The 21,810-nt window shown below is 31.4% G+C and overlaps 4 protein-coding genes across 5 annotated transcripts; 2 read left to right on the top strand and 2 right to left on the bottom strand.

Moving 5' to 3' along the window:
- Nucleotides 1–4,066: 4,066 nt before the first annotated feature.
- Nucleotides 4,067–7,268, bottom strand: LOC121123013 (uncharacterized). The gene is made up of 6 exons (XM_040718092.2): nucleotides 6,743–7,268; nucleotides 6,485–6,681; nucleotides 6,229–6,311; nucleotides 5,367–5,703; nucleotides 4,980–5,307; nucleotides 4,067–4,601 (listed from the first exon to the last, which is right to left on the bottom strand). The coding sequence occupies exons 1-6, from the start codon at nucleotides 6,963–6,965 to the stop codon at nucleotides 4,381–4,383; spliced, it is 1,389 nt and encodes a 462-aa protein (XP_040574026.1). The 5' UTR covers nucleotides 6,966–7,268; the 3' UTR covers nucleotides 4,067–4,380.
- Nucleotides 7,269–7,805: 537 nt separating this feature from the next.
- Nucleotides 7,806–11,312, top strand: LOC121123017 (serine/threonine-protein phosphatase PP1-beta catalytic subunit). 2 transcript variants are annotated; one of them, XM_040718095.2, is made up of 4 exons: nucleotides 7,806–8,391; nucleotides 9,501–9,652; nucleotides 9,727–9,861; nucleotides 10,746–11,312. In XM_040718095.2, exons 1-4 carry the CDS (start codon nucleotides 7,806–7,808, stop codon nucleotides 10,839–10,841), a joined length of 969 nt encoding a protein of 322 aa, XP_040574029.1. In that variant the 3' UTR covers nucleotides 10,842–11,312. The 2 variants fall into 2 exon arrangements, with proteins under 2 accessions (XP_040574029.1, XP_071746611.1); XM_071890510.1 differs by lacking the exon at nucleotides 10,746–11,312 and adding an exon at nucleotides 10,290–10,602.
- Nucleotides 11,230–13,787, bottom strand: LOC121123015 (BRO1 domain-containing protein BROX). Its single transcript, XM_040718093.2, has 6 exons — nucleotides 13,174–13,787; nucleotides 12,759–13,113; nucleotides 12,048–12,129; nucleotides 11,832–11,982; nucleotides 11,604–11,760; nucleotides 11,230–11,540 (listed from the first exon to the last, which is right to left on the bottom strand). Exons 1-6 carry the CDS (start codon nucleotides 13,572–13,574, stop codon nucleotides 11,436–11,438), a joined length of 1,251 nt encoding a protein of 416 aa, XP_040574027.1. The 5' UTR covers nucleotides 13,575–13,787; the 3' UTR covers nucleotides 11,230–11,435.
- Nucleotides 13,788–16,347: 2,560 nt separating this feature from the next.
- On the top strand, nucleotides 16,348–21,475 carry LOC121123016 (uncharacterized). The gene is made up of 4 exons (XM_040718094.2): nucleotides 16,348–17,443; nucleotides 19,158–19,393; nucleotides 20,484–20,931; nucleotides 20,994–21,475. Exons 1-4 carry the CDS (start codon nucleotides 17,217–17,219, stop codon nucleotides 21,244–21,246), a joined length of 1,164 nt encoding a protein of 387 aa, XP_040574028.1. The 5' UTR covers nucleotides 16,348–17,216; the 3' UTR covers nucleotides 21,247–21,475.
- Nucleotides 21,476–21,810: the final 335 nt, after the last annotated feature.

Below are 21,810 nucleotides of genomic sequence, written 5' to 3'. Positions count from 1 at the left end.
CAAAGATACGTTCTAGATCTTAATATGTTTATAGTATTAATATGTACTTAAAGCAAAAGCAGATTATTACTGAGAATTAGGCGACATCCTTGCGTAAAATTCACAAAATCTTCCATATTTTGCTCCATTAATGTACATGTGTTATTAGCTCCAGAAACTATTATTGGGATATAGATTTATAGAGATTTGCATGTGCTTGCTTTAGTCCTGACATAAAAAGTACTTTGTATAATGTTTAGAATTAGAATTAAGTTGAAAAAAGAACCATTTCAATCAGATAATACTAAAATTAATCGTATGACCCTTGCTCTACTATTCTCTTTTAAAGCTTAAGGTGGGAGCTACAAGTTACTTTGTATGTTAAGATTTGATAGAGAAAGTAGTTGGAAATTAAATTTCTTTGAATTATTACATATTTATATAATATTTTTTACCAATAAATTAGCAAAATTTATTTCAAATTAAGAAACCCTGCTCTAGAAGCAAATATTCTTGATTTTGATAAAAGATCAACTATATTAATCACTTTAAATAAGTTATTTTTGTTTCCTAGTAAAAAGTTGAGGTTTTTTTATCATTGAATAAAACCCTTTAAAAAATAATTGTTTGACATTGATTATTCTCAGAAAAGGATGCTCTAAGCTGAAATATGCATAAATTCATATTTCTAATCGACGTGTGAATTTTTGGACTTATTAGAATAAAAAATAAGCTTGCTCAATCCTATAAAAACTGTGAAAATACTCAGAATTTTCAAATCGAAAATGCTCGAAACCCCAATTAACAGATTTTTGATCAGAGCGAGTTAAGTACTACCAGGATTAGATTTATTACATAATATGGAACCCTGAATCAGATTGTTAACAAATTAATACTTTATTGACTAGTCGTATTACTAAATTAAAAAAAAATATGAATTCATTGTTTTGAAATCGTATGAATAAATTATTGTCCTAAATGACAAAATCTAAAAATAAAGTTCCAAAATTACTATGGGGATGACTCCTAGTTGGAATTTGTCTTGATAAAGTCTCAGTTACTTATTATAGTTCATCTTTTAATTCTTAAGCTGCTTGTATAAGTACTCAATTTGACTTCTAGTACATTTTAATTGTTGCGACAAATAGTCAATATGTGATGGTTGTATATTATTTATTTTGTCGAATTGCCTGTAGAGGTAACGAAGCTGTTTCTTTGATGGGATGAATATATTATTCTTTTCCTGGTCTTTTGCACACATTTCAATCATTTCCACCATGTTTGATGAAAGTTCCTTGTCCATTGAAGGTGAAGAACTGTAATTTTGTTTTATATTAATGAACTATAATTCAATTTATGAATTAGTTGATAAAAATGTCTTATAACTCTAATACTGCTAAAAAGGCCCACTCATACTAAAACCAACCATTGTTACGGGTCCGAAACCAGTTGCCAAAAGTAGAACTTTTTGCCAAAAATACTAAATAAATGTCATTATTTGAATCAACGGTTCATAATTTAATTTATTAAAGATTTGACGTCAATAATTAAAAGATTAAAGGGTTTAGGATGTAGGTTAATCATTGCGTTTTATTAAATGGTTGAGACAATTTGTATGAAAGTAATTATCCATAAATCTTTAAATCCTTATTATCAAATATGAATTTATATATTTATTCAATATTTTTTCTGCAAAAAGTCATTTCTAATTTATGCTCAGATTTTAATAAGAATTGTGTAGAATGAGTGTCTTGACTTCAACTAAAATTGGATTTTGAATTAGTACAAATATACTATTATGACATCATTAGCTAATGTGTGAATACTAAAAATGTATATGTAAGTCTTAAGATCTTACTATGAGGCATAAGTCAGCCAACTACATTTAATAATAATTATTAATCATTGTAAAGTATAAGATATTTATAATTTAGACTACTAAAAGAGTTATACAATAAAAAAAGTAGGTAATTGTATGCCATAATACATTAATTGGTTTGAAATTAAATGTTACAAGCGACAGAGTTCATGTATTTACCCATCTTATTTACTAATTTACGTACGCTGTGTTAATTATTTAATTAGTTAGTTATTTTGATTATCTTTCAGATTCAAAGTTATTAATCTTTTTTCAAAATTAATACTTAATTAGCTGAATTCATTTAATTAGAAAGAACATATCATAAAGATTGTCATGTTGAGAGTAAATGTCTCAGGGGGTTGGCCAGGGGTAAGTGTCACACTACATTCACTTCTTACAGTAATGGTTAAATCGTGTGTTTGAATTGGTAGTTGAAATTATCCTCATTTTAAAAACCTAAACCTATGAACGGTATAAGAATTAATTAAGATAATGATAAAATGGATTTCCTTTGTGGCTTTCCAAGGCTTTCTTGGATATATTCAATCTCTTTTATAAAGGATCGAACATCATTTTCTGATTTTATGTAGGATTCTTCACTAAAGGGTGATTGGAAGTTCACACATCGTGGATCAATAAACTCTTTATATTTTTTGATATAACGAATGAGTCCACTACGAGTATAAATTGATGTCTTAATTGGAGTTAAAATTGTCACTCTCCATGTAGTAAGGGTATCACAGTTCCTTCGAACACACTGCTTTCTCCATCCATTGGGTAAGTCTACCCAATAAATTTTAACTTTTACTGAATTATGTCGATGATTACTCATAGTATTTTAAGTAATAATTTTACTATTTCAAATTTAGTGTATTTAGTTTAAAAACTTGACCGGGACAAAATTACGTCAATACTTGGCATGACGTCACTTTGGAGCTACTTTTTCAAATAGTATAATATTATTTTGGATGAAGCATGATACTTAGAGACACTTTTTGTCTCTAAGTATCTTGGGATGAAGTAGGTATATTATATTCCATAATACCACGACATTATTTGAGTTTTTTTACTCAAAATCTAAGATGAAATTTATATATTTTATTGTAGGATATCATTATATTTCAAAAATAATTAAGTGAAATTTTCAAATTTTGTCGATAAAAACATTGTACATACCATTTCAATGAGTACTTTAGTTTAGACTATCATTTTAGGAATTTAAATAATTGTATTTTTATAATTATATCAATAGTTAACTATTCACCCCAATATATACCTATATAATGCATTCTATATTTAATTTTATAATATTATATCTATAACCATTTTGAAATAACGCAAGTACAATTTCATGTCCAAAAACTATATCCTTCAATTGACGTAAAAAGAATATAAATTATAATATAAGCAAAGACTTACCAATTAGTATATTTGCTTTCGTTTGCTAAAGACCCGACATCAAATATATTTATATAATGTTCAGTATATATCTGAATAATAATTAATCAAGTTCAATTTGCATAAAAAGGTCCAATATAACCAGGTTACAATTACAATCAACCCTGATTTTCCATAATATTTACAGCAACACCTTAAATTAAGAGTAATATTCTGTACAAGAGAGAAGTGTCCGTAACCCCAAACTGATCGAAGACTTGCTTCCTAAAAGTATAATTACTTTTATACAAAGTTCAATGTGTTTATTAACGAGACACGGAAGGATTCTTGCATCAGGGTTCGCTGAGAAGAAATTGATTGATCTTTTTGGAAGAGAACGATGGGGGTGTATTTTAGTATCATTTTCATAATTCTTCAGTTAATAAAAATTGTAAATTTTCACTTGAATACTTAAATGTAATCCATATTATGGCCTATGAAACTGTATAAGTTTCATCAAATCTATGTAATTACCTCCACCAACAAAGTGTTTATGTTTTTGCCTCTGTTTGTTTGTTAGTTACCAGGATTGCAGCAAAATTTACCGATGAATTTTGATAAAACTTGGTACGAAGATTATATAATGTCACATGAAGCGGCCATTAAATTTTGAGAGGTCAAGGTAACACAAAACGTAAAAAATGCATAATCGACCATAACTTTGAAACAAATTAAGATTCATAACTCAATTTGATTTTAGACGGAGGTTTTGCACTCTACAGAGTGCCATTGTAGTTGATTGTATGTTTTTTTGAGCAATATAATTAAGTTATAAGAAGGAAACCAGAGTCCAAATATTAATTCGTCTAATTTTTTAAATTGTGATTCAATGCACGAAACACTAGTAAACCAAATGAGTTTCGAAATCCAAGTTCTAATTGTAATTTTTTTTTTTTTTTTATCTTTTTGTTTATATTATCCAAAACTCAAATTTATAGCATAAGAAAATTAGATTTTTTGAAACTCAAATTTTTTTGTATATAAGCAAGTTCAATTATTCATTTTTTAAATAAACAAAATATTATATTTATAATTCGAACAACATAATTAATTATTGTGGAACACGTATTATGTATGTAAATTGTATGAATTCATAAAGGGCATCAATTCTTAATTGCTTTTTGCATCAAATACTGCGCAGTCTTAATATCCGTTTTAAGTCCTTTGATCATGACAATAATATTTGCTTCTCCGGGCTTCATCTTAGGAACAATTACTTTACACTTTGAATCCCGAGTTATTTCAGAAATTGTTTTTCCTCTTTCTCCGATCAATTTTGGGACAAGCTTCGCAGGAAAGCGCACTTGACTAGAAACTACCTCATCTAAAAATAAAAAAATAATAAATGGCTTGTTCTTCAACTAAGATACAATTTATGACGGCAGTGAAAACGATTTATATCAAATTTTTGCAAAAACCATTGATCTTCATAGCTAAAGCAAATACAAAAATATGAAATAAACAACTGAGTTATGACTTTCGAACAAAAGTTCATCAAATGAACGAATCAATCATTATTTAAATTAATTGGACTACTTGAATTCAATTCTTATAAAAAGATTTACAGCACTAAATGTTTTTTTTTTTCAAACTCTTGTTATCAATATTTGAGGTCAAAAATCTTTTGATTATTATATAGAAATCGGTTTTTATTACTTTCCACAGATCAGTTTTATGATGAAGGACCAGATGTTATCATTACCTTTTTTGTGTGTCAGATTAAACTTTGAGGCACCTTCTCCCCATATTCCTGACTCTGGAATAATAGGTTCAAGAGAGCGTAAGACAGACTGGGCATCTTTATCCCCAATAGCAGACATATTAAGCAATAAATGTGCTGGTAGATATTTGGTAACACGAACAAATTGTCCAGGATATATCAATTGTGATCGATTTTCCATGGTGCGATCAACAGCTGCAGAGTCTACATAGTCAACAAAGCCAAAGCTCTTGAATCGAGTTTTGTAGGAGTCGTAGAATTGCATCGTTCTGAATACTTTTCCAAACTGGGTAAAATATTTTTCCAAATGCTAAAAAGTTAATTCATTAAACATCTTTCTAATAATTTCATAAATTTTATGTTATGTACTATGTGTTCGCATTTTAAGTATGCTTCGTGAAAAAATACCACATTGGGACTAAGTAGAAGCTCTATTATAAAACGACTACAAGTGACTTTGATTCGGGAGATGTTTCCCAATGATATTTTCTGACCAAAGATCCTTCGTAGAGAAATGGATTCTGTAAACTCTATAGCACAATATCCCTGATGATGTGTGGTTTTGGGGTGTCGCGTTATTGCTTTAACGTTGCCGTAGGACTTCAACTCTAGTCTTATGTCCTCATTGGATATATTTTCAAATAAAGGTCCAATATAGATGCGTTTCTGGTCAGGTAATATAATATCCTCTGTAGGAGGAAGGCTACTAAAAAAGAAGAAGGGATTTCATAAAATCAAAGAGCAATTAATAAAATACATTAGTGGCACGCTACCCTTATGGAAAAATAGTAATTTTTCCACCATATAATGAGTAAACATAGAGGGTTTTCAACAGAATTGTATGAAAATTGGACAAAACCAGTAATGTATTATTATTAGAAATGATAGTATCAATTAGAATAAAATAAAATATTAATTTTTTAATCAATATGTAAAATTCTCTCACGATACATTTATAAAGCTGTTATTCCAAATTAGATTATATTCAGAATATGAGAATTAATTTTAATTCGTCCAATAGATCATATTGCAAAAATGAAAATAAATTTGACGAACAAGTTTCTTTAAAAGTTTTTTGAATTTTCCATCTTTCCTATCATATTTTATATCAATAGATATTATGATTCTTAATATTGTATTGTAATGCTGATTTTTCCAATGCTCATGGAACGTAAATGAAAAGAATCTACTATTGTTTCCATAGGGAAAATATGGGGCTTCTTTCGCCTACACTTTTTTTGAGTCCGGATCGGATTTGGACGTTGCAGGAGATACTCTCATGGAATGGCAATTTTCCAAATTGTGTGAAGGTGCCTGTAGGAAGGTTTTGTGTCAACTCTGGGTACATCTTGAGTTCAAAATCTGAATTTACTGCGTAATTTAGGAAATTTTGTCTACTACTACTACTCAAATAATAGAATTGAAAAGAAAGGTGTGGACATTTGCGAAGGAATGCTAAATGAGAGATCAGGCTGACACAACCCAACCTTAAGGGCATTGAGTGCATAAGCCTCCTCACGGAAGGTGATAAAGGCATAACCCTTGGATATCCGTGTTGCATAGTCTCGAACTAAGACTAAATCCTGGATTTCCCCAAATACTGAAAAGTATTCACCGAGAGGCCCCTCACTCAAATTGGCGGGCAAACCCCCCACGTAGATCTTGGAGGCATTCTCGTGGCTCTCTGAAAGGAAAAACGATGAGTCCAAATGCAGGAACACTTGACTAATATATCTATGCCTTACTTCCTGACTTGCTCTCCTCCTCCGGAAGCGGCTTGAGCTGCGTGAGGGACTCGGGCATGGACTTGATCTTTTTGAGCTCCACTTGCTCATCCAGACTCAAGAGGGAATGATCACACTCCAGAGGATAACCACGCTTCAACTCTCCCTTCTCATTCCCCGCTGAGGACTCGTATAGATCGTCAAAGTTCTCTTCTTCTCGGGGGTCTTCCGCGGCCTCAGACATTATTTGATATTTCTCAAATGAATATGTCAACGTCAATTTTAAGTCATTTAATATTCTGTCAGAAACGGAGCAAAGATAGATAAATACAGCCTATCAAGCCGGAAGCAAAAAGAAGACATCCATTTCAAGGGTACCACAAGAAACATGCCATGGTCCATGAAAAATTACCCTATTTAATCGCTCTTTTCTGACATGGTGGAGAATAAGGATCCGGACAGAGAAGAGGTATGTTATATCATATCAATGTAATAAATATGCAAAAAAGAGGAATTTTTAATATTATTTTAATTAGTCGAGTTTCAATGTGACCAATTAAGGGGCAATAATAATAATTAGTAGTATTTTTACAGTGAATATGAATAGTAATTATTATTGAATTGCATGGAGTGTACTAGCCCTGCATTGTGATTTGTGACTGATGATGGGTGTATAGTATTAGACTAAGTACATAGTGAGCAAATTGGAATTGAATGATGAAAGGGGAAGAAGGATAAATGATAAATAAAATAATTATAATTTGGTTTGGCTTTTTGCCAGGAGGAGAAAAAGAGAGAGAGAGAGAGAGAGAGAGAGGGAGTGTAATTAATATAGAGCTACATATAGAGTGAAGAAAGAGAGAGAGAGAGAGAAAGTGAACGAAATGGTGAATGCGGGTGGGAGGAGGGAGTGAGTGCGGTCGTGCGTGCGTGCGCGTAGACAAGTGATGGAGCTGAGCTGAGACATTGAGACGAGGGCGACGGAATAGAGAGGCGGAGTTGGATCCGAGGAGTGCATTGGATTGTGATTGATGTAAATGAGATTGGAACGGAGGAGAGGAGGAAAAGAAGGAAGTCTGTTAGGATGGGTGATATGAACGTAGACAATTTGATCCAGCGACTCCTTGGGGTCCGTGGGAGTCACCCGGGCAAGAGAGTCAACATGGATGAAGAAGAGGTCCTGGGACTCTGTCTCAAGTCTCGCGCCATTTTCCTTCAGCAACCCATTCTATTGGAACTGGAAGCACCTCTCAAGATATGTGGAGACATCCATGGACAGTACACGGATCTTCTTCGTCTGTTCGAGTACGGAGGATTTCCCCCCGAGTCCAACTATATCTTTTTGGGTGACTATGTGGATCGTGGGAAGCAGTCACTTGAAGTCATTTGCCTCCTTCTTGCCTACAAGATCAAATACCCGGAAAACTTCTTCCTTCTCAGGGGCAATCACGAATGTGCCTCCATTAATCGCATCTACGGATTCTACGATGAGTGCAAAAGAAGATTTAGTGTCAAATTGTGGAAAACATTCACAGATTGCTTCAATTGTCTCCCCATTGCAGCTATTGTAGATGAAAAAATATTTTGTTGTCATGGGGGACTCTCCCCTGATTTACAGTCCATGGAACAGATTCGTAGGATCATGAGACCCACGGATGTGCCAGACACTGGTGTGTGCTCTTCTGTTATTAGTAGTATTACGTTACCCCATGGCTGGTTAGCAGTAGCAAGCTCTTACACAGCCCCTTCATAATAGTCCATGCTGAGCAAATGTTCACATTCTCTAATGTTTTCAATGTCATTATGGTACACTAATTACTTTTTTAATCTGTGTGTCCGATAACGTTTATTTTATTTCATTTCATGTATGTGAAGTATGATTACTTAACTATCCAATTATTTACTCAATTACCCTTATCTACTTATTGTCCATCTCACAGAGTAATTTGATTTGAAGAGGAGGATGAATAATATATTCTTCTTTGTTAACATGTTTATTCTTTTTAACTTAATACTTTAGTATTAATTTATTGGCTAGATAAGTTTTGAATAATTTTACACGACATGAACTACTTCTTTTTTAACCTTTCTTTTTTTTATTGCATTTATATAAAGATGGGCCACTTTTAAATTGGTGATTTAATGGGGAAAAAATATTGTCATGTATGTCTTAAATTAATACATATATGTTGAGTACGAGTTGCGATATCTATACAAGTTGTAACTTGTTTAAGCAAATTGTACAAGTTGAAATTTCTTCGTCTCAAAATGCATTGTTTATTTACAACATTGGTCATAGTCTAATTACCAACTATATATTCATACTTTCTTTTATTCTGATCTATTAAAATTACATGGTTATTTTGTATTTATGAGTAATATAACCCTAGGAATTTGAACTTTATACTGTGCTACAAAGTACTTATGTTATTAGTAATTTGTATTAAAATAGTCACCGTTTAGACCACTAATATATCAATGATGTATGAAATATTCAATCATTGGATTATCTTCATCTCAAGTACTGTAAATACTTAATTGAAAATGAGTAATCTCATTTTATGGTTGCAACTTGTACAATTTGCTTATATAAGTCACAACTTGTACAAAATCGCAACTTGTATACAACATATATATTTTTTAAAGGTGTTTTTAAGGTCAGTTATAATTAATTAGAAAGTTAATTATCTAATAGCATCTGTGTAGAGTCTCTTCCCGACTCCCCCCTCCCATATTTTACTCAATTTATAATTATATAGTAAGTTTTTTTATTTTCCAGGACTATTATGTGATTTACTTTGGTCCGATCCTGACAAAGATGTTGAAGGATGGGGTGAGAATGATCGGGGTGTTAGTTTTACATTCGGGGCGGATGTTGTCTCAAAATTCTTAGAGAAACACGATTTGGATCTCATCTGTCGAGCTCATCAGGTATGATCATCTTTTATAATTAATAGGCACATAAGTTAACTATTTGTGCTCATTTTTTTATTTTATTTGTGTAGGTAGTAGAAGACGGCTATGAATTTTTTGCAAAAAGGCAACTTGTCACCTTATTCTCTGCACCTAATTACTGTGGGGAATTTGATAATGCTGGAGCCATGATGAGCGTTGATGAAACTCTAATGTGTTCTTTCCAAGTAATTATTCCTTTACTTTTTATTTGTTAGTAGTCATTATTATTTAATCCTGAAGGGTAATTCTAACTGGAGAGATATTCAAATAGTTAATTAACAAGTATTGAGTTTATATTATCCAAAAAATCAATTTGATTATAATTTTGTTTAACTATCCAAACATTTAATTTATAGTAATTATATTATTTTAAGTAAAATCCTTTTTTCTAACTGTACCGACTGAATAATAATTCATTAAATATATATATATTTAATATTATTATTAAATTGAGAAACAAAAGTATATTTTTTCCAAGGTTCATCACCTTTAAATATTAATCAATATATTTTTACTTTTCAATTTAAAATCTTCTTATATAGACATATCATACGATGGCCTCATCTTTCATCTTTTAAAAAATATTATAAATTATATTTTTTTTCTCCCATAGTCAAACTTTGAGGCACCAGCAAATTAAATGTATTGATTGTGTTGTTGTATATTTATCCTGACGCTAACTTTCTAATGAATTTTGTATTTTTAAGTATTATGAAATTTTCTTTTGATCTCAATGTATGTCTGATTTTGAGCGCAGTTTGAAAAGTAGGATTTATAATTTTTGAAAGTCCAGTATTTTTTATGTTGTTCACAAATGATATTTTATTAACATGTTATTTCACATATATACATTTTATTCCCAAATGATAATTAATTAATAGTTATATTTATGAATATGAAAATAAAAATATATTGAACTAACAAATTTTTTGATATATTTTTCCGATAGAAGTTTTTCCGCTTTTAAGTGCTAGTTAATAAATCCTTTAAATTATAATTTTTTAAGAGGGTGGGCTTTTTAAAAAGGAAATTTTGTGGAGTTGATAATTATCTACTTTTTTAATTATAGATTTTAAAACCCAGTGAAAAGAAAGCAAAGTATCAATATCAAGGATTGGATAATTCAAGACCCCGTTCAATCCGCGGAATTCCTAATAGAAATTGAATACATAGTATACCTAATTGATTGATGATGAAGTATCGGCTTAATTAAATATAAAAACACTCTTTAAGACTGGATCATTCATTCTACTTGCCCTTTTTATTATTATAATTAGTTTCTCTCATCTTTTGTTTATTTTGTGTTGAATGATAATTTAAGAAAGGATGGAGACCATCGAACACTTATTTTGTAGGTTGCCGAATAGAAGAACTGAACTGAGAGGGGGAAAAAATATATTTTTTGTATTATTGTCAATAGTTATATAAAATATAAATATAAACACGTGGTTTTACTTCTTGTTTTGACAGTTTATATATACCGATTTTGTCCACATAGCTAAATAATAATTTGTTCATTTATAATTGTTAAGGAAAGCAAAACACTAAAAAAACAAAAAAGGAATCTATATTATTATTTAAATTAGAAACAAATTATACGAATCGAAATATAATTAAATCAGTAACAGAGTAAAAATATTTTTTTTACATAATTATTCTCTCTTTTGAAAAGAAAGAAAGAATATCATTATTCAAATAATTAGGGTATATAAAAAGAGATGTTTAGTTACATCGATGACTTGTTAAAGACTAGTTGATTTTAAGCGATGATGCAACCACTTTCGTTAATGGGATCCTTTTCACTGTTTTTAATCTCGACTTCTTTAATGGGTTTGATCTCCTCCTCGGACTTGCTCTTTCCCTTCTATAAAAAATATATAACTTATTTTTAAGAATGAACGATAATTAAATTAGTCGAGTAATTCACCTTATCTTCAACACTAGGAACTTCAATTGCCGCATATGTGGAACCCTTCCAAAGTGGTGAAAATTCAGGGAGTACAAAAGGCTCAGGTGAAACTAGGCCATAGGCCTTGGCGTTTTCTTCTAAGGCAATAGGGTCATAAGGAACTTTTTCATGATATCTACATAGATAGTGGGGAAAACAAAAGATAGTTAGTTATAAATTAAAAAAATATTAACTCAGCTCGCATACATTAGACTATTTTCTCTTTCACATTTCTCCAGGGTTCTATTGATGATGGGTCCCAATTTTTTGAAGAATAAATGTTGATGTGGCTTTGCATTCGTGCCAGGTCCTTTGACTTGACAATACTCTTTGGCTTGGTTGATAGCCTCTTCATAATCTTTATCATAAAAAGTACATTAGTGTGGAAATCATGGATATAAATACATAATAATTAGGATTTACTTTTTTGTGCCTCTCTCAGGGAACGAATTGCATCTCCGCATTTATCTTGAGCCAAAAGACTTTCTCCCTGATAGTTGAAAGCCTACGTAAAGAAAAAATATTGTCTTGAATGTACAATCATTGCATAAAATTTATACGTTGACATAAATAGTGTGTGGAGCGTCAGTACAAAAGCAAGTGAGAAATATATGTATTTTTTCACTTCATAAATAAATATTAACAGCCCAATCATTTTATTGTCAATGTTATTGTTAATGATGGGCTAATATTCAAGTTTGAGATACCCATGAATGTTAGAAGCATTCATTTGGCTCGGATATGGCCTTTAAAATATAATAATTAATCAATCCGACATATTTTTTTTTCTGGAAGTTGTAATTGAAAGCTACGTCGCATTTATTCTAGTCTATATTTCGGCAAGAAAAGAAAATATTTGTTTTATTGAGACGAAAACTTTCAAAAAAATTGTTTCGTTTAGTCATAAAAAAACATTCGTAGACGAATACTTTTCGTCTATTCATAGCTGAAAAAATTAACCTTGCCATTAAGAGCAATTTGTAGCAACTCCAAAAGATCAATCAGAATAATTTATCCATTAGTATAAATGGAAGATAATTGGTTGACTTGTAGTCCCGAATGAATCATACTTCAGAATACCTATTCCTTCTTGCTTTTCTGTTAACAAACCGTATATACATTGATATAACATACATAAGCCTGATAAAACATGGATTTGAATTTCAAATACGCTGACCAACGACCAAATTTATTTTTATCCAAATGCTCAATAGCATCTCCAGCCGTGGTATACATTTTAAAGGTCTCATGAGCAAGGGTTGTAATGAGTGCAGCATTATGTTTTAATTCAATGGCTCGCGCCATTGTAACTTCTTGTGCCTCAGCCATACATTGATTTAAATATGCCACTATCACTTTGGGGTCTAGATCCGTTTCCGAGTCTGGCTTTTCCACGAATTGTGGTATTAAAACATCTTGGACAAAAACTAGATAGCCGGCTCCTCTTCTGAGACTCGTGTGAATTTCCTTGGCTTCTTCCATTTGGAGGCTGAAAAGAATGGAGTTTATTAATCACACACTCATGATGATCTCATGAATAATTAATTACTCGTCTTTTGAAGCAAGCATGGAGGCACGTTTCATGTGCCAAATGGCAACATTAACAAGAAGGTGCCCCATTTCAAAGACAGCATCTTTTTGTGATGCAGATGGGCCCTTGGGTGCGCAGCTTTGGGACCATTTAAATGATAAGGAATGACGTAGTTTTGAAGGGCCTCCACTCCCAGGAATTTCAAGAAACCCCCTTAATAGGGAAAGATAGGAGTTCAAAGCAGTTCCCATACGCTCCAATTCATGATGGGGATCCGGGATCAACTCCACAATCCGATCTCGGGATCGCTTTAAGTCGCTTTTGATCTTGATGGAGTCTTCGTCGGAGACGATCAGTTCTAATGGACCAAAGTTAGCAACACTTCCCTTCAAGGGGTTCCGATGAAACCAATAGGCCATAAGTAATAGCTTTATTAATTATCTTATATCAGAATTCACAATTATATTTAATTCCTAGATTTTGTATTTTCTCTCTCTTTTTGTCTATCTCTCCTTCCCTCTCTTTATGAGACATTATTACGTCATTACTGTCACTCCTTCTCTTCCAATTAAAACCCTTCTCGCTGGATGCATGATTTCTGCAGCTCCTCCACCCATTATTACCAAACCTGCCAAACAGAGCAGACAGTTCTGCAATTTTTAATACACTTATTTTCACATCAATAGAGCGTTTTTACGTCACGTCATAATTTTGATGTCGTCCATTTTGGGGGCTAAACAGGAAACAACCAAGTTTTATTATTTATAAAGCCCCTTTTTCATTTCATTAACATGATTGAAAATAGTAAACTATTGGATTCTGCCACGATGATAAATACAAATAAAAGGACATAGACTTAACAGTTTTATAAAAATTTCATCGCCTTGTTTTATTATGTATATGAGCCTAAAATGTATTTAAAATATGTTATTAAATCCTTATACAATCTTATTTCCGTGTTGTCGATAGAAATTAACTATTATAACGGAAATAATAAGGACTTTTACTCTAATTATCATACTTTGCTCATTCCTAATTGATCTTCAAACAAAATTAATTGTACTAGCCATTTTTAGGGATTTTCAGTACATATTACTTTGATTTGTTTCTAATGTCACTGTTTATCATTGGCATTAAGTAGTATTCAATGCAAATGTTAAGTCTTTTTTATTATTATTAAAGCCCTTTGATGGAGGTTTATCAAGGTTTATTGGAAATTTGTGTATCTTATGTATTAAAAATATCAACTATGATCCCCCAAGATGCTCTATTTGATCACTTCATATCACTCAGCATGGAATATATGGTCTAGCTAGGATAAAATATTTTAAATTATAGTGTATTTATCCATACTCTAGAATTATATATAATTGAATTTCCTTTATGCTAATCATTTTTTGATGGGCTTCACATAGAGTTTGCTTTTCATTTGATGGCAAAAATATTCTTTCAGTCAGAATTGCATATTAATATTGACTTAACGTACAATGAAGTTGCCTTGTTGTTACTATTGTAATTAAAAATCTATTGACTCTTCATTAAGAACAAATTATCTAAAGAAAAAATAAAACTATGCTATTAGTCTGTAATTTAAGGGATTTTTTAAAGAGCGAATAAAAGCTTGATGTTCTCGTATCCACAAATCGGATTCGATTTATAATGAAGTATAATTCAAATCCAACTTTGGACTCAAGTACTTTAGGTCAAATAATCGAGACAACTGGAAGTCCATATTATTCTATGGATTTTAAACTCAACAGTTTTCTATATTATTATATGTAGCTTTATTAGTTTAATTAATATGATCTTCCATTTTCTCCCAAACACTTCCTTTATTTACATCCTCTAAGAAGCGTTTGGCGACTTTTTTAACTGGGTTTTTGTGGGGTAAGTCGATTTTCATTCGAATTAAAGTAAAAGTCAAAATATTTAAATAAGATCCAAATTATACAAAAATCGAAATATTAAAAACAATCTTCCCTAAACTCCCCCACGGGTCCTTTTTTTTGGGGGGGGGGATCCAAATATAGTTATCCAAATTAGTTTAAAAGTATATTTTCCATCTATTTATATTTAACAAAACTAATTAACTAAACATATTTGAAATATTATCATTACTAATACTAATAACCATAATTCAATTTGTTTTCAGGATCAAAGGTTTTGAGATCTAAAATAATGTAATATCTTTTAACGGATCAAACTATATAGTATACCTTGAGCAAAATTGTACATAAGTACATAGTAATATTTTTTTTTTAATTCATTTTTTTATAAAATTGATTAGTTGTTGTAATTACGCTTTTGCTCCCCAATATTTGAATGAAAATATTCCCACCATTTAGTCCGTATTCAATGAGTGCGGACTTCGTTATAATAGCCTATTATAACAAAATCTGTTATATTATTAGTAAGTAAGGAAATTTTTCATCATTTTAAGACTTTTTAAGTAGGTTATCAATTTATTTTCCTTATAATACGCTATTTAATTACAACATCAGTCATTTAAATTAAGTAGTAACTATTCGTTCATGCTATAATTTCATTTTGATCTTTTAAAGTTACTTCTTTACATAGACATAAATACTTTAGATTCTGGGGAAAGTCATTTTGATCTATTCAAATTAATGATCATTATCCATTTATGCAAATTTGAACTTTATGATGTGTTCCAGAGTACTTATATTTTAGTAATTTTTAATCAAATAGTCAAAAAATACCCCATTAATATATTAATTATCCATTAAATATTCAATTATTGCATGATCCTCATCCCAAGTACTGTAAATCCTTCATTTAAAAGTATTCATTTTTTTTATTGCAACATGTAGCATTTGCTTGTACAAAATCGCAACATGTACACACCATATATATATATATATGAGTGATGGAACTGTGAACCATTGAATTATCTAACAGTAATGTGGAACAGAATTCTTATTAATTAATTATTTTCATTACATTAGTAAGTCAAAAATTACAGCATAGGTTCTGTAAATTAATTAGTCACAAAAACTTGTACAATCTGTTTGACATGTTACAACCAAGACTCTCATAGCCCAAAGATAGGTCCCGGAGCTGAGAAGATTTGTAGGCTCTGATAATCTAATACATAAGTAGCAAAAAAACAACTTTCTAGCTTATCAGTGGGTTCCTGAGCTTCAGTCCAAGTTAGTCCTTGCATTAAAGCGACCCTGGTCACATCTTGTACATAATGATAAATGACAACTCGTACACAACATATTCTCCGTTTATCGAATCATTCATTATCCAAAGTGTTTCATTTACTTATTAAACTACATGCATCATAATTAATCATGTCATTATTAGTCATTTTTTAGCAGACCTGAATGTTAAATAGGGGGAAGAAGTACTTATTATAGCAAAAAGTCATGGCAAATTGAAAATATGTTTATTATATGATATATTTTTTCGTCAAGATGTAATAAGTAGTACACATGCAAATCAATTATAAATTATACAAAATAACAATCCTAACTGTTTATGAATCTACTTTACTAAGTAACGATCAAATGAACTATGTTTTATGTTTGGTTGGTTGGTTAGTTCGAATGAAAGTTAGGATTTTCATTAATGTATATGTGGAATATTTTGTAGGAAAGGTACATAAATATATATATATATACTACTGACACATTGCGCCTCCAAAAATACATTATATAGTATATCAAAAAATAAGAGAAGTACATACAATGTATATGTGTCCAATATATGTATTATATTTATATAGCAGCGAGCTGCAGAGTACGTACGTACTTGTAATGTCCGGTTCGAAGTTTATAAAGAGAGGAGCTATCTGTAGCTGATGCGTGGGGTAGTTAGGTGGAGAGGAAATGAATGACGTCAGAAGGTAAAATAACCGCTTCGTCACTAAATTCAAGGTGACACTCTTCATAGCTCAAGGACATCTTCCTCTTTTTTGTCCGTAGTAGTACTTATTAGTTATTAGTAACTTACTTAGTAGTAGTAGTGAATAAATATTTATTTCTTACTCTGTCTGGTCGTCATCTGACTACTACCACATATTGATCCAGATAATCATGGGTGAGAAATTAGCCCAATTGGGTTTAGTTTCAGGTGAGGTCCGGGAACTGAACATTGGGTCCAGCTTTCGCGAAAATTCTACGTTCCACACCATACGCTATGACTTTAAGCCTGCTTCGGTGGATCCGTCTAAAATGGGGGTGCTCTCAGTGGGAGGAGACTCCAACAGCTCCGTCTCTGTCAACGTCCCACACATGAATGGAACTGGAAACACGCATTTTGGGTAAATTCTTCTTATAAACCAAGATTCGGATTTCCTCTCTTTCTGTGGCGAGTGAATCGCAATCCCCACATTCGGATTCTTTAAAAAAACTATTTCCGTTTATTAAGGAATTTGACACGTGCAATGTTTTTAAAATATTTTTAATGCATATCGCCCGTCAATACGCAATCAAGCTAGAAATACTTTTTGAGTCAGGATAACATTTGTATTCATCGACGACGACAAATTATAATCAATTTTAACAACAAAATATTCAAATTAGCCTTTTGGGTCTATCGCAAATTGCACTACTTAAAGTAACCCCAATTCATCGCCACATTCAAAGAGGGATAAATTAATAGACTTTTTTTTGTTAGGCCATATGGACGGCAAATTAAGTCTCTTTATTCAAATAAAGGTTATAAACAATAGCTAAAATTCTTGGCCATCTCCACTCCTTCCAGTAATTTGAATATTAAGAATATAACTGACGCAAATAAGCCTATAAATCATTGGCCTGTATGTATATCGAGAGTTGAGAGGGAAATTGTCGTAAATCAAATATTTACTTTACCGAGATTAGCTTGTAAACTCAATTGTTTCATTATGAATAACGTTGTTTTCCAATTTTTACAGTAAAATTCATTTCAATAGTCTGAATCTCTGAGTTTTTAAGTATTAGGATTAATATTATATTTCAGGGATGACATACAGATAATAAGGCTAATATTTGTCCTTTTTGATTTACGACAATTTGACCCTCAATCTTGGATATGTGAAGTAAAATAATGAATTTTTATTATCATTCCTTTCATGATTTTTGTTCAAGATTGTTTTTATGTTGACGTTCCACATATCAAAAATGTAATTCCAATTTGACTATGTGAATCAATTATGGAGCTCAACTCTTTTAATGTCTTGGTGTCGTTATCAAAAACAAATTATTTGTAACTTTTTTGATTTTTTAATCCCTTTTCTAATCAAAACACAAATTACAAGTGCAATTATTTTCTTTTGGTTTTGACCACAACACTAGCCCAATCCCTTGAAAGGCTTGAAATACACTAAAATTATATATCTTATTAATTACTTTCTCAATCATAGTAGTTTTTATAAATATGACGCGCATTGATCATTTATTTTTAAATAATAGGAATGTTAATTTCTCTCTCTCTAAATCAGTGATTCCCAAACTTTTCATCACTGCTGTGCCCTACTCCACTTGAAATATTTATGTTATCCATCTCTTGCTGAGCCCTTGATGATGCATTGCGAAGCACAAGGGCTCCAAGGATATGAATATTTTAAAAATAACCCAGGAGATCTATTTTGAATCATCTTAAAAAAATATTTGGTGGAAGAATATTGAGCACGAACATATATGAGATATATAAATACATTTGGTGTTTCAACACAAAAAAAACTATATGTAGAAATTAAGAAAAGGATAATTTCCCAATCTACTGTTTGAATTTGTAAATATAAACGAATCATTTTTCGTTGATTTTTTTGCTCAAATATGGGACTTACATTCTAATTATTTAGCTCTGATTTAATATATGATACTTTTTTTAGCTCTGATATGATATTTCAAATATCATCCTTTTCCCCTAATTGTCATGCTAGATTGTTTTTGTGTTGATGGGCGACTTATTAGATTAGATAACTTAATAGATTGATAAATGGAGTATATCCTTTACTATTGTTATTTATTATAATATCTTTTTGCTTTTAGGGGCCATGCCAAAGAATCCAACAAACGAGAATGCATTCTGATCTTCGATGCGGAAACAGGGGAATTTACTTTGGAAAAAATATCAAGTCAAATTCTGTTAAAAAAGACACGGCCTGAAAAAGGTGCTCCTCCAGAAAGCATATCACAGCAACCGCCGCCTCCACCTCCTCCTAACCATTATCCCTCCTCATCCTTCAAACATTCTTCGCAACATAAAAAACATTCCATTCATCGATGTAATTTCCTACAATTTAATACTTTTTTAATCACTTCATTGCACGAATCAATTTTGCTATGATTTGTAAGCAGAATCCTATCAACAGCACAAATATTTGGGGTTTATACATATATACTCACACAATAGAACTTGCTTATGCTGGATCTCTAGGGATCGACAAAATATGTCTGCTTTAATTATATACTCTACTTATTTTTATCGTTCCTTTAATTGGTCAGATGGAGTTACACTTATTAAGTATAAGTAAACATTATAATATTACATTTATTTAATCTGACCTAGGAATCTGTCAACAGTTCATATACATAATTTATATTTGCTTCTATAGCAAGAACCGAGACCCGAACCTACGCACTTTGAGTTCAAGAGAATAATTTCTCCCAAGCGCTTTGTCCATTACTATATACGGGACATTCATAAATTTCAACTATAAACGAACATCGGTTTATATATTGGGTTCTACTTTAGTCAAATCCGAATTAGAGCAACCCCTTCATTTCATGAAAAAAGTAAATATGTTGCTTTTATCTGAAGTGAATCTAATGTCTTTTTTAATACAATGATAAGTACATAAGCGCTTCGATTATGAGATAATTCATCATTAAGTTTGAGATGCATTTAGTCAATGAAATAAGCAACTTTTCATTAAGTAAGTTTGAGTTAAGATTCCCCCCCTTATATATGGGCGAATGACGGAGTCCAATGTTTGTGGATTAACTTTAAGACTACTATGGATGGATATATTTGTATTAAGAATATGTTATGAAATAATTATTTGTATATTTGATGAATCTTTGTATACATCTTTTGTTCATAGATTTTAAATTGGAAAAAGTAGATCTTATTCAGATTTGATAGTGATATATATATATATATATATTACCCACGAGCGTTTCAAATAATATCTCACTCCATGATTATTTAATTATACATATATTATATATGTATTTATTTACGTGGAATGTTATAAATAGCGTTTTCTCGATGCTTATATTCAAATATTTGGGATGGGTAGAGCTTCGTGGAGTGTCTTGTGTATTATTTGTTAAAACTAATTATTAATATATTTCGTATTCTCCCTATTTCAGCAAAGCCTATATCTCCTGCTCATAGAATCGCAAGTCCCGTTCCTTCACGGCCTAAAGCAAACTCATCCATGGTGCCTTCCCATCATCCGCCTCCCTCAAATCATCATCACCATCAAACACCCGCATCACAGTATAAGAAGGCCCCTGAGGAGTTTTCTCTTGATTTGGATGATGAGTTTGATATTATGAAGTCCTTACAACCAGTAAAAACATCTCCTCGAGCTAATCGGTCTAATCCTATGCAGACGAACACGACGAATAATAACGCGTTCTCATCATCAACTACTTCTTCTTCATCTACATATCATCGCCAACAACAGCAAGCACCTGTAAGAAACCAACCTGAAAAGAAACCACCTCCACCTCCTCCACGACCCCCATCTCCACAGGCACAAGCATCAACAGGTGATTCATCAGATTCATCTAGTAGTGATTCATCCAGCGGAAGGTATTCCTTATTTTTTTAATGCATTTTGTATTCATTTTAATCCTTTTTTTAACGACCCTTAGTGATAGTGATAGCGATGATGAAGATTTCCAAGAAGTTGTTTCGAGTGAGAATAAAAACAGCAATGGTGGTGGTGGAAGTATGATGATGATGGCTCCGTCAATGCCCTCCTTTTCAACTTCCCCAAATCCTCATAGTAAAGAAAATCACCAGCAACCCACTTGCTTACAAAGCAATTCAGGTCCTCCCTCTATGAAAGCAATATTAAATGACGATCTACAACTCTCATCAGAATCAGATGATGATAGCGATTAATTCATGTTGTTGCTATTATTAATTGATTGACTAATTAATGTGTGATAATGTTTTCTATTACAAAATGTGACGAACCTTTTTTTCTGTCATTCTTTATTCTGTGCAAAAAAAAAAAAAAAATCAAAATCGGATAAAGATGAAGTTGCGAGTATATTATATAGTTTGTATTATTTATGCTCTCGTTCTCTTTTTGTTATTATGAAAATATATCCATGTTGAAAGTACCTAATTTCCTTGAGAGACTCACTTTTACATTCCTCTACCATAACATATTTTAAACGTGATTTACACACATTATTGTCCCAAAATTCTCTCTCCAATATATGTAGATCCGTGAACAGTATATGAATGCTACACTTAATTTGTATTTAAGATTACTTGTTCATACATCATCTTGCAATATTAGCCCATGTCAAACGGATTTTTGCACATAGCGATTTGAGTTCAATAAAATTGATTAATATATCCAAACTGCATATATTTAATCTCATAGTAGATATCGAGTAACTACAGAAACCCTCTCACACTGAAAGATTGCGAACCTCTTTGAATTGTAGATAATAT

Source organism: Lepeophtheirus salmonis, chromosome 8 (assembly GCF_016086655.4).
Source record: "Lepeophtheirus salmonis chromosome 8, UVic_Lsal_1.4, whole genome shotgun sequence".
NCBI lineage: Eukaryota > Metazoa > Arthropoda > Copepoda > Siphonostomatoida > Caligidae > Lepeophtheirus > Lepeophtheirus salmonis.
The sequence above is the reverse complement of the archived record's forward strand: the minus strand, read 5'-3'. Positions and strand labels throughout refer to the sequence as shown.